The 24253-nt window shown below is 32.8% G+C and overlaps 2 protein-coding genes across 3 annotated transcripts; both read left to right on the top strand.

The window, feature by feature from the left end:
- Positions 1 to 1773: 1773 nt before the first annotated feature.
- On the top strand, positions 1774 to 8452 carry LOC148237421 (E3 ubiquitin-protein ligase Topors-like). The gene is made up of 5 exons (XM_088204830.1): positions 1774 to 1874; positions 5105 to 5305; positions 5381 to 5553; positions 6727 to 6984; positions 7045 to 8452. The coding sequence occupies exons 2-5, from the start codon at positions 5132 to 5134 to the stop codon at positions 8288 to 8290; spliced, it is 1851 nt and encodes a 616-aa protein (XP_088060956.1). The 5' UTR covers positions 1774 to 1874; positions 5105 to 5131; the 3' UTR covers positions 8291 to 8452.
- A 1605-nt stretch (positions 8453 to 10057) lies between these two features.
- On the top strand, positions 10058 to 17444 carry LOC148237420 (exosome RNA helicase MTR4-like). Of its 2 annotated transcripts, XR_015812393.1 has the most exons (17): positions 10058 to 10149; positions 10237 to 10356; positions 10426 to 10668; positions 10736 to 11022; positions 11906 to 12105; positions 12169 to 12370; positions 12562 to 12752; positions 12814 to 12915; positions 12977 to 13040; positions 13138 to 13250; positions 13314 to 13486; positions 13616 to 13813; positions 16206 to 16450; positions 16517 to 16744; positions 16809 to 16971; positions 17037 to 17196; positions 17267 to 17444. XR_015812393.1 is itself a non-coding variant. In XM_088204812.1 (16 exons), exons 1-16 carry the CDS (start codon positions 10109 to 10111, stop codon positions 17422 to 17424), a joined length of 2985 nt encoding a protein of 994 aa, XP_088060938.1. In that variant the 5' UTR covers positions 10059 to 10108; the 3' UTR covers positions 17425 to 17444. The 2 variants fall into 2 exon arrangements, 1 of the variants encoding a protein (XP_088060938.1); XM_088204812.1 differs by having other exon boundaries at positions 10059 to 10149; positions 12977 to 13250.
- Positions 17445 to 24253: the final 6809 nt, after the last annotated feature.

The raw sequence follows: 24253 nt of genomic DNA, 5'->3' as shown, positions 1-24253 counted from the left end.
CTTTGAGCGTAAAACTAAATGTATTGCAAGTACAAAAGTAGTTATGATTTGCAGAACAAGTTTATTCGTCACGCCAGTTCTATACAAGCGTACTTGCAGATCGGATATTTTAGACGGATTATCATTTTCGAACAAAGAACAGTCAATGTTTATATGAATACAGATTAAAGCGATTTTGATGCCAATACCATTAAGGTGACCAGACGTCCTCTTTTTGTCTTTTTATGTTCTTCCTGAACAAAAATTTCTAAAATTATCTTTTTAGACTATGACTTTTTATATTATATTACTTTTATCAGACTATGCACTTATAAATAAACGAACTTTCTCAAGGTCCATCTCGGCTCATTAATGCTTCTTTTAAAAATCCGAAAAATGAAGTGGAATGTGCCCAATATTAAATTAAACTAACTGTTTGAATAATGACCGTTTTTTTAAAGATTAGTAACAAACAATCCCGTCTCAGTCGAGTATATGAATGAGCGAAGCACGTCCCTTGTCACTAAAATAGTATATAAAAGCGATAACATAGCGTTCTCGCAAAAATCAATCTCAAGCTTCCATCATATATTATACTTCTTTTCGGAATACACTTTCATCTAGAACTTGCTCTTTCTACTTATACGCTTTCGACTTGGAACTCACGAAAGTTCAACTGAACTCGCACCAATCAGAACCGAGGAAACAGCTGCTTTTCGTTTCACATCAAACCTACTTCAGCTAAAGAGTCCAAAATCCAAGAATTCATCTTAATCTTTCAAAACAACTCTGAGACTACATGACAAAGAAAAGGCTACGAGAACATCAAATATCTATACCGATTGCACAAATCCTACGCGATTTAAAATCTGTTGCGAAAATAAATATTTGGCGGACGGGTAGCAATTACACATATTAAGTCGCTGCAGTAGTATTTTATTAAAAGTTTATAATAGTTTACATGTTTGTTCTTGAAATACATGCGAGTGAACGGTGGACGTGGCACCGCCGGCCGTTGTCTTCCCGTGGAGGTCCACCAAAATAATGTACTACCATGTCACTGCTACTAGAGCACCAACAAGTTTTGTTCATAATGAATGAATAAAGAAATAGATAAATAGGCCCCCACAATATTAATTTATAAACGATAATGTCTGTCGTAAAAACAGTAAATGTTACACATTAATCCAAACATAAGATGTTTGATAACGGGTGGCAATGAGTTTCTGTAAGATTTATTCTTTAGGTTTGTAACCACTTGATCGCTTAAGTTCGCATTTGAGAACTACGTTAATTGATCGATATTTTTGAATGATTCATTGGGAAATTTCGATTTGTGGTTCATAAAAAGATATATACTTGTACATACATATATTCATTCACACGATGTTTACTACGATACGCCCACCGGCGCGGTCTAATAGCATCACAGCGATAACCTCAAGCGCCCAAAAGTAAATTTTCAATCAGTACTAATAATATGTTTAAAAGCAAATGACGCTAAATATTTAAAAGTTCCTCCTATTTCTTATTTTTAACCCATAAACATGAGCGTATTGAAGTTAAGCAGGTACGCGAAAAACGGAACAAAAGAGATATACTATAGTCATTTAATAGATAACCATCTTCGTTCGACAGTCCCGAGACAGCCGTATAGTCGCGTGTTCGCGAATGTGTATTGATTTTGCCAGTCGCGCCTTAATTCACCGAAGGCGCCGTACGAAAGAACGTAAATACGCCCGTCGAGGTGTCGTCGGTATCGTGTGCGCATGCGCCGTCGCCGCTCTGACGGACACAGATAGCTCGTCAGCTGACGGGAGCGGGCCGGCGGCGCGCGTGCATTACAGCTCGCCTCGGAGGCCCCGAGCCTCCGCCACGCGCGCATGGAGCCTCCGGTACGTCCGACCGGACCCCTCCGCCCTCCTTTTAACCAGACATAACATGACGTTGCCCCCCTCTTCCCTCTCCGCTCATTCTGCCTCCCCTCGCCCGTCGCATTCTAACGGTGATCGAATTATGCACGAAACGTGTGAAAATAACACGAAATCGTCGACCATTGACCGCAGTCGCATTTTTTCCATTTTGACAGATTCGGTGAAATAGTTTCGTTGGTACCACTGTGCAATTATTTTATAAATCATTTTTAGGTTATGTACTCACAATCGATATCTTGATGTTGCAATTTTTCGATACTCATTTATGAAACATTTCCTGATAAATATGAGCCACAGCATCGATTCATTCCAGTCCTTTCTGTCGTCTCTTTGACAGTCTTACAGTTTCAACATATACCTAGTTGTGTTTGAAAAAAGCCGTCACATTGACTATTAGGAACTAAGATTGTATTAAATAATTTGGGTAAAGCTTATTTAACCCTTCAGGTGCGGCATGTGCTTTTTAAAATAAAGTGGTGATATTTCTCATTTTTATGATAATTTATTGTTTCTTACATGTTAAAATATATTTAGTAACATATGGACACCGGTGGACTACAATTTTTTTTACATATTCTAATTGAAATATTGAACTTTTTATTTTTGTAATACCCAGTCTATAGAAATAGGATTGGTGCTTCGCCATTAGTAAATCCCTTTGAAAAACGAAACATTCATGGAGTCGATGCACGGATTCTTCGAGTATTTTTTAAAATATGCAGTATCAGAATGTTTCTCAGGTAAAATCTTGCAACATTGAAACTGTTAAATACATTACTTCACAATTTTTTTTTTTTTTTACCAATTTTAGAAGGATGCATAAGGAATGTGGACTAATTACCAAACCTGTTGCTCTGGGTGTAAAATCTCATTCCACAATTTCATTGATTAATTATATCATTAATACATATTATAAACAACAATGGTCCTAATTTGGGCCCCTGTTGTACACCATGATATATCATTTTCTCTTTGGAATAAGCATAGTTTATTTTAACTTTTTGCTTTCTCATTTTTAAATATTTGACAAGTTACTTGAGTGATCGTAGACAGTTTGTAACCTATGGCGGGTGATTGACGAAAGAATATTTCACCCCTTCGGGGGTTCCTCGAGGGTTCGACCTGGACCTTCTGCGCTTTATGTTATTTATTAATGACTTCAATACAGCAGTTACAAATTCAAGTTTTCTTCTGTACAAAGATGATTTAAAATTGTATAAATGCATTCGATCTGTTGCGGACCCTTCTCTTCAGAGTGATTTAACCGTGTTGGAAAATACCATACTGTGTCATTTTCTCAGTCCCGTTCGCTATCATTTTATTCCTACGATCTTAGTGGGAACATTTTGACTAGAGAAACTTCCACTAAAGATCTCAGAATCACTTTTGAGAGCAATTGGAGGTTCTCTCTATACATGCACAACGTCTGTGATAAATCTTCCAAGATACTCAGCTTTGTTATGAAGAACGCTTTTCACTTTGACTATTCGTCGGTTATTTGCGTCCTCTATGACACTTTAGTATGAACTCAAGAATGTTATGAAACATTCTTGAATCAGGACCTATAATTTGAAATCCCCGAATAACCAAATATTCCATTTTAGTGGAAAAGATTCAAAAAAGGTTTTTGAGATACCTTTACAATAGGACATTTGTTTATTATCCGTTCTTATATTAGCAAAAGTCGATTTTCAGTTATTACAGCAAATAAAATTCAGTATATGAATGTTTTATTATTATTTAAATTTTTCAATACCCCTTCTGTACAGATGCGGGCGGTGAGATAATTTCCCTCTTGTTAAGTGACGAGAGTGAGTGAGAGATAAGAGCATCCGGTCGGCATGCCTTTATCTTTCATTCACTTTCGTTACTTAACACGCGAGCGATCGAGAGGAAAAGTATTTCACCGCCCGCGTCTGAAATATATATCTCGGTGTTTAATGCATTTATATTGTACAGGAAAAACATTGTTTTAATTTAATTCACTTAAAGTGAATTAACTATTGTATGTTGTGAAAGTATTATTTATTGCTGCTTTGCGATATACATAATCTTTATATTTATGGCCTATAATATTTCTAACCAAATGCAAGTAATTTCTTTCATATTCCTTACTCAAATTCCCTTTTGAAGGTATATTCAAAATGACTTACATATGGTGTAGTGTGTTGTGGGTTTTGCTATACAAGATTCCACTTCTATAATACTGGCATCATGTTATTGGTAATAATATTGACATCTCTCAATTCTGATACTCACAGACCTCTTTCTATATATAATTGACAATAGTATAGTTTTACAAATAAATCAGGTTATTTAATACTTAAGGGGAAATAATCTATTGTAGTTTAATCACATCATGTTTGAAATATTGTTCAAAATACCGATATTATTCTCTTCTCTTTTTAGGTAAATAATAAATATACAACAGAAAAATAATAATAGAAAAATATTTAAAAAACACGTTTATTTAGAGGACTACTTATATGAGCAATATATAAAATAATTGTTCTATAAATGAATTGGTTGTGCAATACTGTTGGACGGATTAGGTGCGAGGGAGTGAGCACTAGTCAGAACAGTGAACACTCCATGAATGACTCTCTGCAATGGATCCTTCATTGAAAAAGAAACACAAGATTGTCTTACATAAATAAAGAATTTGTTTTATGGATTTTTTTTTATAATTTAATAATAATAAAATTGAGCAATAGAAATATAATTCATAATAATTTACATAATTCTATGTTTACTGGATTGTTTTAAATTTTGAGAAATAATAAATAGCAAAATAAATTACTAAACGCAAAGGGGAGAAAAATAATAAAAAAACACCTAATGGATCATATGAAAAATTCATACATATATCACCCCCTGAGTAAAATGCCAAGTGAAGCAGTTAATCCCAATAAAATATTACATATAACTATATGTCACTAAAAGTTAATGCTGGAATCAGCTTATAGATCGTATTATCTTATATTTGTTGCAAATATGTTATTGTATAAATTATCTAACGATTCTATGATAAAAGTTACAAGTCACTATTGCTTCACACAGTATACATTTATAATATAATTTTACTTTATTTACATTTTTATGCCCAAGAGCTTATCTTAGACTTGAAATTTTGTATAATTATATGCTTTGTCTAAACCTTTGACCTAAACTCGAATATATTGTGTTTGCAGATTGTCTGATATAAACTAAACGCAACCATGCAGCGTGGCAACACACCCACTCCTCCTCTAGCTGAGCTAGCAGACGCAGCGTCCCCTTCGTCTTCGCCGCCTCCAAACTGCGCCATCTGTCTCGGCAAGTTCAAAAACAAATCGTACACGGAGACGTGCCTTCACGAATTTTGTTTCAACTGCCTTTTGAGATGGAGTAAGGTAAAAGAGATGATATATGTATGTATATCCAGTCCAAATTTTCTGAATGTTACCGATATTTTTATTTTATTTCAGATCAAGGCTGAATGTCCGCTTTGTAAACAACCGTTCAAGAGCATCATTCACAACATACGTTCTAACGATTCGTACGATAAGTATATCGTTGAACAGCAACATGTTCCTAACGAAGACGATCTAACAGATTTAACATCAGCTATCGAGTTGTACTCCCGCCGATTCAGATACAGGTTAATTATTATCTTTATAAAAATTGGTATATACAGCAGTGTACAAAAAAAAACACTTTGAAATCATCATGCATGCATCTTCTTATATATAATTGTTCTAAGCAGCTTCCGCTTCCGGACGCGCATAACTTTAAACGAAACATTCTCCCTTTAATTCTCTACTCTGTAAATCATATCGCTTTATATGAACGGTGTGTAACAATACACGTAAACAAAGGAAATATATTTAATTATAATAATAAAAATAAAAATTGAATTTGCTTCGACTGATTTTCGAGCCGCCGCCGGTAATGCGTTCTGTTGTTTCGACCAATCAAAAATAAGCATTCAAATAGTTTCGACCAATGAAAAATAAGCATTCGAATTCAAATAGACAGTACCGTGACAACACTTTTATTTAATAATAAAATTTTACTACGCGACAATAATTTTCATTAATTCGTCATTTGACTGAATATAAATAATCGGATTGCAAATTTACTAGGTGTGTTATAACTATGTTAACTTAAATATATACATAATGTGTTGATGATTAGAAGAATACATTGATTAAATTAGATAAACAATCTTCGTAATGAAATCTTCAAATTTTGAATTCCCGGCGACGGGCTCCGGGGCCGAAAAGTGAATTTCTCCTTTTATGCAAAATTATTAATATTTTTAAGGCGCACTTTTGGTGTAAAGTAACAGATTAGGTGCTTGATATTTTTAGTTTATTATAATCTAATTGGCTTTTATATTTACACATAAAACATATAAGCAACTTTTTTAAATTATAAATCAACTTATGGTGTAACTAAAAAACGTTCTTATTACTAAGATTTAAATTTATGATAAAATTGTATTATATGCAGCGTTAAAACGGGCCGCGAATTCCCAAAACACTCGCGTTAGAGCGCCATAGTGACGTCACGATGACGTTTCACGCCGGCGCCGAAATCAGTTCCACAAATACTCACAGGCGTCGCTTCATAATGTCCAATTTGAACCATTCTTTTTTTTAAATATTTAAAAAAATCAGAACGAAGCAAAAAATATATTTAAAACCCAAAAAGTTGAGGATCCGGTATACGCACACTCGCTAGCTTCGGTACCTCACGATAGTGAGGTACCAACAGCTAGTTATCAATAATATTTTAACTTTAAAAAAATTTTTATTTAATCATTTTCTAGAACAACGGTAACACTGCGCCGTGGAGATGATTTAGCAATTCAGCGTTTGTTGCTTGGTATTCCGCCCGAATCACAACTTCCAACCGAGCCGTACAGAAGACCAGTGCCATCGGTGTATATCCAGCAACCGGCGCCAGCACACATACAATCAAGAACTTACAATATATTTAGACGTACAGTATACCGTCAAAATCTATGGGTCATTGCCTTACCAGACATCACTGGCCGTTACAGAGAAAGCAATCCAGAATTTTATAGGTAAGTTATCTAGACAAATCACCTAAATAATGTGAAACTCATATATTTCTTAATTTTCAGAAACAACCCAGCTCAAATCGGTCGGCTTATTCCATGGCTGAACAGAGAACTCTCCGTTTTTCTTTTCAATCCTGGTGAAATTGTGTTTGCGGTGTCTCGCATCTCTCACATCATTATTTGGCACTCGATTCTGTCGAGACGGTTCAGGGAGTTGCTGTCCGGCATCATAAATAATAACCTTGCCCTAGATCATTTCGTCCATGAGTTCTTCTCGTTTGCGTCGTCGCCGTACGACATGATCGGATACGATCGTAACATTACTTACCATAATGGTAACCCTAATGAAAGCAACTATGTTAACGAGATATCGAGCACGGATGACGAAAACGAATTGTATGTTATTTCACCGGAGCGTCCCACCGCTCCGTCGACGGCTCGGAATATCACACAACCGAGTCCTGAAAATAGGCAAAGGAATTTAAACAGCATTAGCAATCCAGTGGTAATAGAGACAGTTTCGCATTCAGAAACGGAAGACTCTTCGGACGAAGTTATAATGGTCGGATATATAAAACCACCCGAGCAGAGGACTCCAGAAATCGTAGACTTATTAGTATCATCTGACAGTGACGCCATTTTGGTCGACGAACACCGACCTATGCAGCGAATGAGTGACGAATCGAGTTCCATCACTTACATAACAAGACCTCCTTCGCCGCACACCCCACCAAATCTTCCGTCGACGTCGGGTCTCGTGAAGTTAAGTGTAAAGCGTAATTTAAGTCCGACAATCTCACTCTCAGATTCCGATAGCGATTACAACACCAAATTATCGAATTACTCTAGGTGTAAATATTTGAAGACTAAGATTCCTAGAATGCGTTCGAGAGAAAGCGAATCGATCGATCATGAATCGGACTCGTCATTGAGTTCTTCTCCGAGGCGTTCGCGCTGCTCGACCCCATCTAGTCATTCATCTGACTGGTTTTCGAGAACGTTTCAACTAAAAGAAGAGGATGAATCGGTGACTGAAAGAAACACATTTTTACAGCAAGTGCACGCGTCAGTCGAAACTTTCAACAGTTGGTCATCTTCGCCCAGTATACACGAGTCAAGAAAAAAAGTGAAAAAAAATAAACATAAAAAACACTCAAAAAAAAGTTCACATTCTTCAAAGAAGAAACACAAACACAAATCAAAATCGAAAAAGAGACATAAAAGCAAAGACATGTCCAACGAAAGGAGTTTGTCCAAAGGAAAGTATTGTAAAAATAGTAAATCTAAAATGAAAGTGCAAAAGGACTGAATATTTGATTAGTATTTTTTTATTCGCTGTAAATATTTTTGTATATCTGGCGTAAATATTCGATTTTTTGTATATAATATGTACAAACATAAATATGTATATATTGCAGCCTATTTTCCATCGATTGATCTGGAAATAAATGAATGAATATTGATTCATTAAGATTTGTTTGAAAATTAATTACCTATTGACGTCAAAGTATAATTACAAGTATCTTATGCGAAGATATTATACTGGAATCTCCGTGCTTGGATTTTTCAATGGAAAGTAAAAATTCCATGATTTTTTTCATTGTTTGAAAAGAATATTTTTATATTTATTAATAAAATGTTGATTAATAGAAACAATTGCATTTTATTTTAATAAATCATAGTTGCTACAAATATAGTATATGTAGTTAAAAAACACAGATTAAGCCGCTACAGTAGTATTTTATTTGACGATTTATAGAAGTTACACATTATTTATAATATACGGTGCGCGGGGCCCGCACCGGCGTGCGAGCCCGCCACTCAACCAGAGTAAAGAGTAAGTCACGCCAGTGCTACCAGAGTGCCGTCAAGTTTTGGGCATAATGAAATCTATATAAGTAGATCCTCTACAAATTTATAAATATAAATTTCCAATAAATTATATATTTTAGAAATATCTTATTAAAATTAGGATATTTTTAAGAATGTCGCTACACTCAGAAACCGCTGCGTTTGGCCCTAACGGCTACAAAAGCGGCCAACAACGTTGGTCAGAACAGTGAACACCATATAAACAACTCTGCAACGAAAATAAAAAAGGAGTGTATAAATTGACAACAAGATTAATTCTTCTTGTGAAATATATATATATAAACCAAAGCCTCGTATAACACGGTTGATGAATTGTGGTATATTTTTGTACAACGCGTTTTATATAACACGGTTTCAGAAAAAAACAACAATTAAAAATTAATGAACATGATTGATTTATACGCATATGGATCGCGCTATGACAAGATGAGAATTTAACAGTTACACAAGCTTGGAAAAAATTTTCTATTCGAAATTGTATCGATATGATCTCTGCATCCATTAAAGAAATAAATCAATCGACTTTAAATTCTTGCTGGAAAAAGCTGTGGCCAGAAGTAATCCCTGGAGAAAATGTTGTACCACCAGTAGAAGATGAATACCAAAGAATAATTAACATTTGTCGTGGTATTAGTGGAGAAGGATTTCATGATATGGATATTCAAAATATCAGAAAAATATTGGAAGGTTGACGTTGAATGAAGAAGAATTAGTCGAAGAGTCCGCTGATGATGAAAACTTACAACCGATCTCGAAAAAGAGTCGAACATATAGAATTTTAAGTGATAGCGATTATGAATGAATAATCTATTATATGTTACATATTAAAAAAAACGATAAATATGAAAATGTATATATTTTTTTATTGTTTATTTAAGAAATAAAGGGTATTAAATAATTTAGATTTTTTCTTGGAACGCAAACCATATTTTTGTATGAAACCTTGTACAACACGGATTTGTATAACACGGCGTTTTTGTGGAGCCATATGACCGTGTTATACGAGGCCTGGGTGTACATATTACACGCATATTTATTATTTATCCATAACCAACAATAAAATCCCAGATTTTAGGATTGTCAGTAATAATAATTATTTTATTCAACTTTCAATTCTTATACTTTATGTATTATTAATATTATATTTTAGTAACCTTTTTAAATTTATTTATTTCGATGTTTTTGATAATCGGGTAAAAACATATAATAATTTTTTTATAGTGGCAGCACCGTCTATAAAAACTGTCATTCCCACATGGCTAATCTAGAGAATTTGTTCGATTGCTTCGGCGATTCGTATGAAATATGTTTATGATATTGCACATATAATTTACAAAATATCTTTTAAAAATATTGTCATAATTGACCATACATTTTTTTTAGCTCGCGCAATAATGGCGAAACCAGCAAATTCAATACATCAAAGAACGATGAAACATCATATGATCCAAAGAAAAAGAAGAAAAAATGGGGTCATGATAAAATAAGAAACATAGAATTTGAGTAAGTTTTGAATAGTGTTTTAAAATAATTGTATTATTTTCACTATATTGATATTTTGAATTCACTCAGCGATACGTCTGTCACTTATGAAATGGGTATTGAAACCATCTTTCAAAACAATACATGCATTCATCAAGTTTCATATCCTCCAGACAAACCTTTAAAACTATTGGTTCCGAATGATGACACTCCAGCTAAACAGTACAATTTTCCATTGGACATGTTTCAAAAGCAGTCTATATTATGTATTGATAACAATCAATCTGTTTTAGTCTCTGCTCATACTTCGGCTGGAAAAACCGTAGTTGCTGAGTATGTATCGTAAAATTATTTGATATTTACCATTTTATTATTCCTTATTGTATGCTTATAATTGTAGATACGCCATTGCATTATCTTTAAATAATAAACAGAGAGTAATATATACGACGCCAATCAAAGCACTCTCGAATCAAAAGTACAGAGAGCTATTCGAAGAGTTTAAAGACGTCGGTCTGATGACCGGCGATGTTACAAACGAGCCGACAGCTTCTTGTATCGTTATGACTACGGAAGTATTACGAGATATGTTGTATAGGGGCTCGGAGCTCTTGAAAGAAGTCAAATGGGTGATATTTGACGAGATTCACTACATGCGTGATAAGTCTCGTGGAGTGGTTTGGGAAGGTATGTATCTTTTGATTAGGTGATACAAAAGCACACATAAAAAAGCCACATCGGAATATATCTTATTATTGCTGCATACTGCACCGTTAAGGCTGGCTCTCAATCAAATTCAAAGATTGAATCCTGTTCAATTGCTAAAACCCGCAGAGTCCGAATCGAAATGTCTTCTCTGAAGCAGAGTATTGCCTTTTATTTCCAAAACATCTGCAGTCTCTTTTCACCAAACAATTAGAGCTGATTGGGCGTAAGTAAAATTTGCAACGAAATTTAATTTATAAGAAATGTGATTTGTTTCGATTAAATGAAATGCATTAATAACGATCTTTCCAAGCGGCTTGATCGGTGCTTCTTCTACATGTCCCTGCGGAATTCATTTAAAGTTCTATAACATTGTAAATTACTAACACAATTTCGGTTCAATATTTTTAATGCATTTGCTTAGTCGTTTTGATGTATATGATGTCGACTTTTAGCAGATTAATTTTGACATAGTTTGGGTTGATTTTTAATGCATTATATGGATTATTTGAATGTTTTTATTTGCAATTACTTAAAGCGCTAATGAAATTAGCGAGTCTAGATTTTGTACAATATTAAGTCATCGTCTTACTTTTTGCAAGTATGCTATTGCTATTATGAGGTAGATCTTAGGAAATATTATCTTTTACAAGAGAACTTATGAAACTAAACTAAATAAATTGTTAACGTAGTATCTTTGTCAATCTTCAGGAGGATAAAATAGACTTATCTCGACTTTGTGGCAATAATCTTATACAATATTATCTTTGAAAATGTAATATTTTTACTGTGTGTGCTTTTTCTCCAATCACAGTTTATTTTCACTGGCTAATATTGTCTGTTATATAAAAAAAATATATTATAGAAAGCATCATATTGCTGCCTGACGATGTTCGCTGCGTCTTTTTATCGGCTACAATACCAAATGCTAGACAATTTGCCGAATGGATTGTTTTTCTTCATAAAGAACCTTGCCACACAGTTTATACAGATCATCGACCGACACCTTTGCAGCATTATATATTCACTAATCAATTAAACTTACATCTAGTTATGGATCAAAAGGTATTCAATAATTTTATTAATCATTACTTAAGATCTTGTGATTCATCTCAACAATTTTTGCAGAACGGATTTCTTGATAACAACTTTAAACTTGCAATGGCAGAGACAGACGTTGATAAGAAAACATCTGAACACCAATTTTCCCTGACTAATTTAATAAGCACAGTGATGGACTTAAACTGGAGTCCTGTTCTTGTTTTCAGTTTCAGTAAACTTGAATGTGAACTCAAAGCCTTGAAGTTTACTGAACAAATATTTACTACAGGTCCGTTTTAGTTAAATTGAATATATGAAGACCGCAAGTTGTAAACATGTTGATTGCTGTAAATGTAATTTGAAGATATTTAGACATTTGAATTTTTATATTTCCGTGTTTCAGTTAACATGTTCTTACCTTAAGGTCTACTCATACTTTTAAAAAAAAATGTAATAATAAGATTTACTTTAAATTTGCAGTAGCGGAACAAGCTTTAATAGGAGAAATATTCAACAATGCCATCAATTTATTGAACCCGACGGAACAGAATCTCCCGCACGTTATAAACATAATACCTATGTTAAAACGAGGAATAGCTTTTCATCACAGCGGATTGTTACCGATTATCAAAGAAATAATAGAAATTCTATTCGGTGAAGGATTGATAAAGGTAAAAGTATATCTGAATGATTATAATCTGTTCAACTTATTTACTTAAATAATACTTTTAGATCTTGTTCGCCACCGAAACATTCGCAATGGGTTTAAATATGCCTGCTAAAACTGTTATATTTACTGAGATAACCAAATTTGACGGTATTCAAGATAGATATGTGAGTGAGTTATATTTTATTAGCTTAAGACAAATGTTTTGACTGAAACTTAAAATTTCAGATATCATCCGGTGAATACATCCAAATGTCCGGTAGAGCCGGTAGACGAGGTATCGACGATAAAGGTATCGTTATAATGCTGCAAGGCACTAAAGATAGTGAGAGTGTAAAGAGTATCCTTAATGGAAAAGCGGATCCTTTGAACTCTGCCTTTCATTTAAGTTACAGAATGGTATTGAACCTTCTCAGGTTGGAAGAGATCAACCCTGAATACCTTATCAATAAAAGTTTTCTCTACTTTCAAAATCGTACTAATATAATTGCGACCCGCAAACGTGAGTATTTATAATATCTTACTATTACTTCTTAACATGCATTGAATATATTCTATTGAACAGTACTACAAGAAAAACATAAGGAACTGCAATCAATCCAATTTGACCATAATCAAGATGTATCTGAATATTTTGAGATTAAATCTAAAATTAACGAGAAGCACGAGATTATCAGAAAGCATATTATTACACCCAATAATGTATTGAATTTTGTAAAGCCAGGTTCAATAGTCAAGGTAGCAGGATTTTAAACAATATTTATAAAGATCTTTGATCATCAACATCCCAAAAAGGATAGCTAATCTAGGATCTTTGTATTATGAATAATTAAAGTCAAAAGTTTGATATTGTAATATATATTTTAGATAAAAAACGATATTGTTGAATATGATTGGGGGATCGTTTTGAAAGTGGAAGACAATGAAAGGTGCAAAAAATTTAAAGGAAAACGGCAGCTCTCATACAACAACAATTTGAAAATAGATATATTACTTTATGTAGAACATGTTAAAGAAGGGGCAAACCTGCCAAATTACTTGCCGAATCCTTTTTCTCCGAATAAGGTTAGTGCTTCTTGAATTTATTGACTTAAAAATAAATCCTACATTTTATAAATGTCTTGAGATCTTTCAAGTTTTAAGACCGAATTGCTGTGACTGTCAGTCAGCGAGACGCTGTATGGTATTATATATATAATAGTTTTGTTTTACAATTAATATATTTATGTATATCAATATATAGGTTTCAGCGCTACTGAAAATCAGTGAGTGTGTAAAGTCTTGAGTTTTTTCGACCTCTTTTATATATTTTATGCTAGCGGATTTGACTCATGGTTAATGGGTTTATTTCGACCAGTTAGGCTAAATGGCTAATCCTCACTCACTAATATATGGCTCGTATTTTTCAGATCAGAATTTTATTATGGTTGTGGTCAGAATTTATATTAAAAGGTCAGAATATAAGCGGCTAGAATTTATATTAAATGGTAAGAATTATTTTGACATCATATTTTTTAGTGTAGTTATTGCTGTAACGCTGAAAATTGGTACAACTGGTCGATCTGTCATTCGCATGTCAACAGTTCATTATCATTATCAAGGTGTTTCAGAGCGAACTTGTTGAGTTGGGCTTACAACATTGTCAGATGTCAACACAACAAGCCAAGCGTGCTCTCCGCCGCTGCTATATCGTTATTCACGCTTCGTTTGTCGCTTTGAATATCTTCGATAGATTCGTTAAGAGTTATTCATGGGGTGTTCAATATTCTGACCAACAGTGTGATATTTTATAACATATTTCTAAAATAAATAATTTATTGCCCATTTATATTTATAAATGTTATAATATATTTTTTTAATCTACGTGATCGTCCTATATTTTTTTTCTGACCATTTTACATTTATTCTGACCCTGAATAATATAATTATGACTATTCAATTATTTTAATTCTGACCATCCTATATTTTTATTGTGACCATATGCTATTTTTATTCTAATGATTTGATATTTATTCTGACCCTGAATAATATCATATAATTATGACCAGGCTGTTAATTAAATTCTGACAGATTTAATTTTTGTTCTGACCCAAATTTGGATTATATTCTGACCATTTAATTTGTTGCCTTAATGTATATTTCTATAGGTTAGCAATTCATATTTCAGTGTTATCGGTTGGTTTTGTGATCCTTAGAATTTTTTAACCATGCTAACTATATTATTCGAGCGTCACAAATAGTATAACAATATTCCGCTCAGTATTTATAGTTTAAATGAACGTGTGTCTCGTAAAAATCTTTTGTTTACGTTTTCGAAAGCCTGTGACGATTTCTATTTCTGGGTGAAATCGTCTATTTGTAAAATATGATTTCTCTTGGGGTTTGATTTGTTAAGTGCCTTTATAAACCTACTACATTTCTGCTCATCGTATGTTTCATACTTTCCTATTTTTTTGAGTTTATTCAAATACATTCACTAACTCAAAATGCAGCAACAATATTTGAATATTGACTTTTAATGTCAATTTATAAAAACTATTGTAAAACCTCTTGAAATTGAACATAATTATCAATAAGATCAAATCGCACTAGAATGAAGTATTTAAAGTATGGAATTATTTTGGCACCGAAAAGAATCTGTATGCAGTAAACTGAATTTTCTGATTAGTAAAACGCTTGGAATTAATTCAACATGCTGTTTTTCCCATTTTAGCAATAAATACACTTCTTATAAACTCCATCCAATATATTTTTTAATTAGGTTAAATATAAGTGACATTCAAAATATGTTCCTTAACCCTTTCCGGCATAGTGGTTGCTCGGTGAGACCACCTCTTTGGGATTTTTTTCCGCGACTTGCATTCATATCTACGGATGAAACCACCAATGTGGACTTGGCCAAATTTTAGAGCGACATCATCGATGGTCATTCTCGCTCGGGTGTGACACATCGTTTCTTATTTTGACTTTCTTGCTGGGACATATTTCTAAAGTGCATATTTCGAGTCAATTTTTTTCGTTTATATCTTTTTACCATATCAACATAGGTAAGTTAGTTTTTGAATATACATTATATGAAATGTATAGATTTGGAATATATAATAATTTGAAAAGATTTTTGTATATTTCATACATTTTTTTACTCTAATGCTTACATAATTTTTTTTTTTTTTTTTGATATTTAAATTTTTTTTTTTTATATTTTTTTTTTAATTTAAACATATCTAAGGCATTTTTTTTAAACACATTCTGCTAAAAAAACCCAAAAATTCTAGCTGCATCTGTTCGTGTGCCGCAAAGGGTTAACAGTAACATTTATTTATTAATAATGAATTTTGCTCTCAGGTATTGGTTCTGTATATATGAACAATTTCGAGAAGCTTGGAAAGCTTGACCCCTGCGTTATCCAATATGTAATTGCTAAAAAAACTCACGTTTTTATTTTGTTTTTTTACAGCACAATTTAGTAGAAAAGTTCACAGTGGATTATAAACTCATATATCAAATTAGTACAGAAATGGCCGATGTCGCTATATATGATAAGCCAAGAACGAATAAACAAAAAGCATTTACAAAAGTAATGAACAGGCTAAAAACGCAATATCCAGATGGACCGCCTTTACTTCATCCAATTTTAGATATGAACATTAATGATACTTTTCTGAAAAATCAAGTCGATGATATTAGCGCTTTGGAATCAAAGTCAGTAGAAATGATAATGTTTAATAATTATTTATGAAGAGAAATTTAATCAACGTTAAATTTAAGGTTAATCGATCATTCGGTTCATAAAAAGTCAAAGTTAGATGAACAGTATGCGAATTATGTGCGAAAGAGGAAGTTAGAAGAGGAAATTGATAGCATGTTAGAATCTTTATCGACTCAAGGAGCTTTTGATTTAGAGTTGCAACGCCGGAAAGAAGTTCTAAGAAAGCTTGACTATTGTAACGAAGTCGATCTAGTCAGTTTTAAGGGTAGAATTACTTGTGAATTCAAGTAAGACTTTTATCATTTTTTTATGTATCAATTGATTAATAATAACGAACAATTATATTTACAGCATAAATGAATTATTATTGTCTGAAATACTATTCAATGGTGTTTTAAACAAAATACCGGTAGATCTATGTGTCGGTCTATTATCATGCGTGTTCTGTGCTGAAAAACCAGATCCAGAATTACAACTAGATCGTGCTACCAATGATATTTTACAGAGCATCAGAGTAATTATTGAATATATTAAAATAATTTATAGTTGCGCTTTATTAATATTAATGTGCTATTTTAGAATATCATACAGAACATCAATAAAGTATCGTATGAAGCAAATTTGTTAGAAAAATATGATACGGTGCATGAATTTCATCCGACCATGATGAAAGTTATAATTGCTTGGTGTAAGGGTGCTTCGTTTTTAGAAATATGTGGCATGACACAAGCGTATGAAGGTAATTGTTAAATTAATAGTAGCGATTCACACTTTTGTAATGCTTTTATAATATTTATTTTTAATTTTAGGTTCTGTGATTCGTTATATGCGTGACATTGAAGAAGTACTAAAACAACTGTATAAGGCTGCTAAAAATATCGGCAATACAGATCTCGAAGTGAAATTCAGCGAAGGCATTAAAAGACTAAAAAGAGGAATTGTATTTGCAGCCAGTTTGTATTTATAATAAAAGTTTTTTTATATATATAATACTGGCATTTTTATTTCTTTGTGGTCAATTGTTATATTTAAAGTAAAAATTGAAATTTTATAAAATAGAATCTTGACCTTATTTGTTTAGATTTAGAATCTGTAAGTTACATATTTGCTTAAAACAAATATAATGTTATTATTGTATACATCTATTACACATTAATTGTTAAATTTGTAATAAATAATGTTAGTTTTTTTAACATAATAGTCATATAACAAATGGCATTGTAAAAACATTTAATGCATTATGGGAATTGTTATTTCTACCTGAAAAGAAAGTTTTCTTAAAATGTAGATAAACTTAAAGGATATACTGATAAAGTCGACTTTTTTTTTGTAAGATGCTTTTTGAATTAAAATGTATAGATAAGACAATTAACTTTCACATTGATAGATAAAATTGGTACCTGTTATTTTTTTCATAGATTTCAACAATGCATTTTCTGGATTGTGATAAGAAAAATTTCATAATTTAATACATTATGTACTTTCTAAATTTTCTCTGTAAATACCACATTTTTTATTGTTCACTACTGACGATAATGTTTGATTAATCTTCGTTATCTTTGCTTAATCCACATTAAAAGGTAAAAACAGCATTTTTTATCTAAGCAATTTTATCAAAAATCTTAATTACATATATAACATTTAGGTACTTGAATAATATATTTTTATTACGTTCAAATAAATTCTTAGTGTTACTAAAGTTTTTTGTAAAACTCAATTTTTTGCTTCTACATTTTAAGTTGATAAAATTACAAGAACCTTTTTAGTTTTTCTGTCGTTATTGAACTAAAATATCTTCTGATATGCTTTGACACAAAAAGTTACCTTCTGAAGTTACTGATACCGGAATCGTTAAAAATATAAATAATGCTAAAAATAAATTCATGTATTTTTACCATTTCGCAACAATTATTCTACAAAAATTGACTTTTTTATAAACGTTTACCACGGAATTAAGAATATATATTTTTAAATTAAGTACAAGTTGCTGGCTTATAATTATTTTCTATTTTGCAAAATAAATTTAAAATATAAAATAAGAATAACAGTAATTACAAGATGAAATAAATTAAGGTATAATACAAAAAACTTTTGCAAATAAAGAATATATAAATTAATTATTTAAATTATCAAGATTGAAACAAGGTGTCCATACCTTTTAGATCTTTGAGTGACATCGTCCGACAAAAAATCGTTAAGGATCACATATTAGAAACGGGTCGATTACAACTTTATTTCTTACACAAAAAAAACATATTAGCGCATCAATATCTGGCTTATTAAAGTATGTAGCAATGCAAAGAGTATTTTAAAGATAGTCGTCTAAAATTTTTGCTTTAATTTTATTCACTTTCTAACATGGCATATTCGTAGAGTGCGGGCTATTTTTTATGCTAATAAAGACACTTGAATAAATAATTCTAAAAATTGCATATTTAATTTTAAATCTATACATTATACTGGCAAGTTTGCAGGCAACGTGTCCATTTCAACTGAGAATAGAGTAATAAATATATCGAAATGCAATTGCTGTTTTCTGAATTTCTAAAATCTACACTCAAAAGTCATGTGATAAAATAGCAATTAAAGCCACATCTTGTTTGCTGTTTGAATAGCCTTGTTCAGACAGTGTTTCAAAGTTTCTGTTCTTATTCTCAGATAGTCACCATTTCAATTTAATATAAAATGTCGACGCTGTTTGAAACATTCAATTAATTTTCAAATTGGAGACGTACGTGAAATTCATTTAAATAAACAATGATATTCGATAGAAATGTTAAATCAACCATTTTCAAATTCAAGTGCAGGTTTTACTTTTGACTTTATAACTTAATCACATTACTGCAGTAGAGTACATAGTGTCTCCGTATCTACTTTCCGGACTATTCAGGGTGAAAAATTAACAATGATTTAATCATTTTGATTTTTATTAAATTTATTTTGATATTGCGTCCATTTGTAACGTCGCTTTCTTGATCTTCTTTGCATTGTCAATAACTAGTTTCACTAGACTTTCTTTTATGCAACCTTCAGTGACTATATCAAACATGTGATGGTTAAACTAAATCTTGCATAAGTTGCTTTTTTTTGCTTCATACAAATCTGTGGAAAAACGTGCCCTTTAGTAATAATAGAGAAGTCAGTTCTTCGGTTAATTTAAATTCGTTATCAATTTCTCGAAATAAGTTGAGCCCTATCATCGTAACATCAGGGCTATCATCCAAAGCCATGGATTAAAATTTTAGGACAAATTATTTCTGCCACGCTTTTAAGACATTCTTCAATAAATTCATCGTAAATAGGCGAATTTGATTTGCTTAGTAATTTAATTTTCTACCTTATAACTTGCCTTAATCATAGATTGAAATGTCATTTTTCGGAATACCTATTAATTATCGAGACGTAAGACTTTTTTCAGATCTTTCATTTCATGTGTACAATTTTTTAAGTTTTGAAAGCAACAGTAATAAAATCGTAGTCCGGTAAACACTATAAATAAAAACCAACACAAGCTGCAAATTAACAAATATTGACTATAAATTATATTACACATAATAATTTATAATTAATTAAATAGATGTCACAGATTCCCAGACTAAAACATTTTTCTTTAATATTTTTCGAGCACTCAATCATTTCATACTTTGAATCATGCTTCTATATAAGTATACATATTTTTATTTAAAACTATTACAATTTAGTAAGTAAGCGTATCGCGGAGAAATATTTCAAATATTCACGTTTTATTTGACATATTTATAGACATTTACATATTAAGACGACTGAGTATAGATTACTTTACAGTAAAGGAAAGGTTAATTTTAAATACCTCTAAGCAAAAAATGCCAAAGCATATTTTGTTTTAAAGGCAGAAGCACACATTTTGATCGTTCTAGATTTTTAAAATTGTGATAAATTGTTCTTCTATTTTTTTAGTCCGTGGGCTATTTTTTCTTCTGTAAAATTTTCGGTGGTCAAAAAGTCTTTTGCTGTTGGAAGCTAAAGAAAAGAAAGGCACTTCAGATATTTTTGTTTTTATACTCCATGTAACTTGACGTTTATACTCCATAAACGAACAAAAATGTCCGAGGTGACCTTTTTTGCTCCTACCAGCATCCGTACACAAACAAAAATGTCTGAAGTGGTCTTTTTATTTAGCTCATTTTTTTAAATGTCTTTTTGGTTCGCGGATAGCAAATATAAGTTCATGGGCCATCAGTTGGATAGCGCTGTTATATAGGACAATTAAAATAAGCAATATATAAAATAAAATGCGCATTTATTGTAAGCATTTTATATAATATATGTCTATTAAAATAAATAAGCTGTACACTAGCGTTGGTGTGATTTACATATAAATTGTTAATGCTAAAAATGTTCCAAATGTACCGAATCATTCGCGCCAGGAATGTCGTTTGGGGGGAAGGGGAGCAGAAAAATTAATGTTATTTAATGAAATATTATAAATCTTAATGAACTAAGAATATTAAAAAATATAACTGCCTAATTTTTGCCCTCCCCCCCCCTTCTCTTGGAAAAAGCTGAAATTATGACCCTGGCACTACACCAGAAATTATCGCGTTATCCCTTAAAGAAAAACAAAAAACCAGGATAGAATATTTTTTTAATTAATAATTTTGGTGAAATTATATCGAAATATATTTTTATCGGTCAATATATATTTTTACCAGTAAAACTGGTAGATGCGAGTAAAATTATGACTTCAAATTTTCTTATCATTATTTATTTACATGCGATGTATAAATGTTACAGTGAATGAATATGTTTCAGTAAAGTTATATTTTCATTAGTGCAGTGCAAATACATTTTCACCAGTAAATTTTTATTTTATCTACTAGCAAAAATATAGGCGCTAATAAAATTACATACTTCTCTAAAATATATATGAATCGCAATTTAACAGTTGCGAAATGTCCATTTGCTGTTCAAACCCAAACCTAACCCACAAGAATTAATTAAACCCAACTTTACATGATAAAACTTCTAAAACTGATTATAGTTTTATAACTTTTATAATTAAATAAACAAATTGATCTAATGATAAATTGGTTTATGTTAGGTTTGGGTTTGAATATAAAATATTGAGGAATGTAATTGTTTTTATTAAATAAAGATATATTTATTTAATGTACGTTTTATAATATTTTAATGTACAAATCATTCTTTTTACTGCACGCTACAAATAGAATGATGCCCAATTTAATATTTTTATTGAACATTTGAAAATATGATATACGTAGGACAATTAAATATCGAATGAAATAGGTGCAAAGTATACTTATATATTGTTGTTATTACTGACAGATTTTTATTTTTTATTTGAAATAATTTAAAGAGTACACAGTAGTGTATAAAAAACTAATATCAGATTATATTTTTTAATAATATTGTTTGATAATTTTAAGTGAATATTGCACCTTTATTTGGTATCACGGCGCCCCACAAGGTCTAGTGCCCCAGGTGATCGCCTGTACTGCCTGCTCCTCGGGCCGGTCCTGTCTAAAATACAAACTAAGCAAGCTTCCACTTCTTTTCGATTTTTGACTTCTGAGAAGGGATAATTGTTTTTTGCGTTCTCCTATTGGTCAAAATACAGTTTAGATATATTTTATTTGCTTCCAACTTAATTTAAGTGGTAATATTATTATAAAAAGTCAGCGATAAATCGCTAGAAATATATAATTTAAAGAAATATTGTGAATCATTATGAAATGGAAATATTAAAAACAACCACTGACTGGCCAATTTTTTCCTCCCTTCCCCTACTTGAAAAAGCTGAATTGTCGTCCCTGAACAGAAGAACAATTGCTGTAGAGTAAATAAAATTGAAATTGTTCTATATATAAAAGATAAAAATGATGATATTAGCTAAAAAAATGAACACAAGTTATGTTACTTATTTAAAAATATAATATTTGAATTATGGCGCTCGTTACATCGAATTGCGTCTTATTCGCGAATCGATAAGTTAGACGGCAATCGTGGCGTTTCGGCCGCAGCGGAGGGTATAAATAGGACGCGCTGCGTTGTCGTCGTCGATTCGAAGCGAGATCGCGGGGCAAGTCTGCGGTCCCCCATGAGAACTTTCGCATCGACGGAGGGACCCGAACGAGCGGAGGCGCGGGCCAGGCGGCGAGGGCGCGGCGGACAGATCGGCAGGAGCGCCAAGACGCGCAGACGAGACGAAAGTTAAGAGAGTTAATAACCGCCGTATCGCCATGACCAACTGTCGCGCCAGAGGGGTCGCAGCCGCCGACGGCGCCGCGGCCGCCGCGCTGCGCAAGACGCGCCACCACCTTCATCCGCTCCATCTTCACAACCAACGTCAGCATTCGCCGCCGCTGCAGCTGCGGCAGCAGCAGCGGTTCGTCCCTCCGAGGGCGCCTCTGTTCGCGGCCAGCAAGTGGGGCGACGCGCCCGAGGCCGCCGCACTTCCGAGGCCCCCGCGCCATTGGACCGGCCACTGCGTCTTCGTCGTCGAAGTCCGGGCCTAGTCAATCATAATGGCCGCGTTCGATAGCAGCACCAGGGTCTCACGTACAAATAACTCGTAGCCGTCGCAGATCGGACCCGTACGATCGTCTCGCCTAATTTTTTTATTATTATATTATCATATTACCTATATTTTATTTTATATACACTCGTTTCGTTGAACAGCAAAAAACGTATAAAACCCCCCTGGGCGAAGGCCAGGGCTGAAAAAAAATATTCAATCAATCAAATCAAAACAATCAGCGCCGCTCTGCGACGGCCGCCGTGCATTTCTTAATATATAAATCTAAAATTATAAAAAGATGTTATATTATATGCGAGCGGTCGAAAAGTGCGATTTTATCGAACGCATGAACTATAATATCGTTATTATTATTATTCAAATTTAAAAATAATAATACGAAATCTAAATCGTGAAAAAACTGACTTATTTGTTGTTAGTATATTGTAACGGGAACTTCCGTTGCGCGATCGAATGTAAACGGAAAACCGCCCAGAGTTTTTATTTTTATTATTGTAATTATACTATTATTGTTTAGAGAGATAAAAATCAAAGCGTACGCATCGCGATCGACGCGAACGAATGAATCGGACGTGCCGAGGCCCGATAGTAAAGGCCGTCGCAAACGTTCATTGTTTTTTTCATTTTCTTTTTTTCATTTATATTGTTTTATCGTCGAATCTAAAAAGTGCGATAGCGATGCGAACGTTTTCCCAACTATGATAAATATGTGATAGCGAGATGTAATATTGATGCGCAATATAAAAATTCGATTGTCGATATATTGTATAGAAACGTATATCATCACACGAGTCTTATATATATGTATGTTGTGTGTGTGGATGCGTGATTGCGCGAATGCGTGAGATGTGATTGCGTGAGCGCGCGTTCGATTTCGCGAACAGTACAAAATTGTATTATTAGTCGATTATTACGATGAAAAGAGCGATTGTATCTTTTGACGTTTTAAAAATCCATCGTTTGTACGATACGATACGATTCGATTCGCGGCTCTCGAGAGCCGCATTTTATTATATTGTAAATTTTAAATCGTAATGCGTGGCCAACGAGACCAATAATTAAAAAATGTATATTATATATATATAAGTTTTCGCGAGCGGAATCCTCCGCCCGATTCGCCGCCGCTAATCTCCGTCTCCCGACGAAAACAATCGAAAAATTATGTAATACGCGAGAGACGGCGACGAATTGGTCGCTAGATTCGGCCCCCCCCCCCCCCCACGTTTGTAATAATTCTTACATAACTCGTGTTCTGCATTTA

Source organism: Plectrocnemia conspersa, unplaced genomic scaffold (assembly GCF_051122295.1).
Source record: "Plectrocnemia conspersa isolate PC_06_02 unplaced genomic scaffold, ASM5112229v1 ptg000002l, whole genome shotgun sequence".
Taxonomy (NCBI): Eukaryota; Metazoa; Arthropoda; class Insecta; order Trichoptera; family Polycentropodidae; genus Plectrocnemia; species Plectrocnemia conspersa.
Note: the sequence above shows the minus strand (reverse complement) of the source record. Positions and strands in the feature narration are given on the sequence as shown.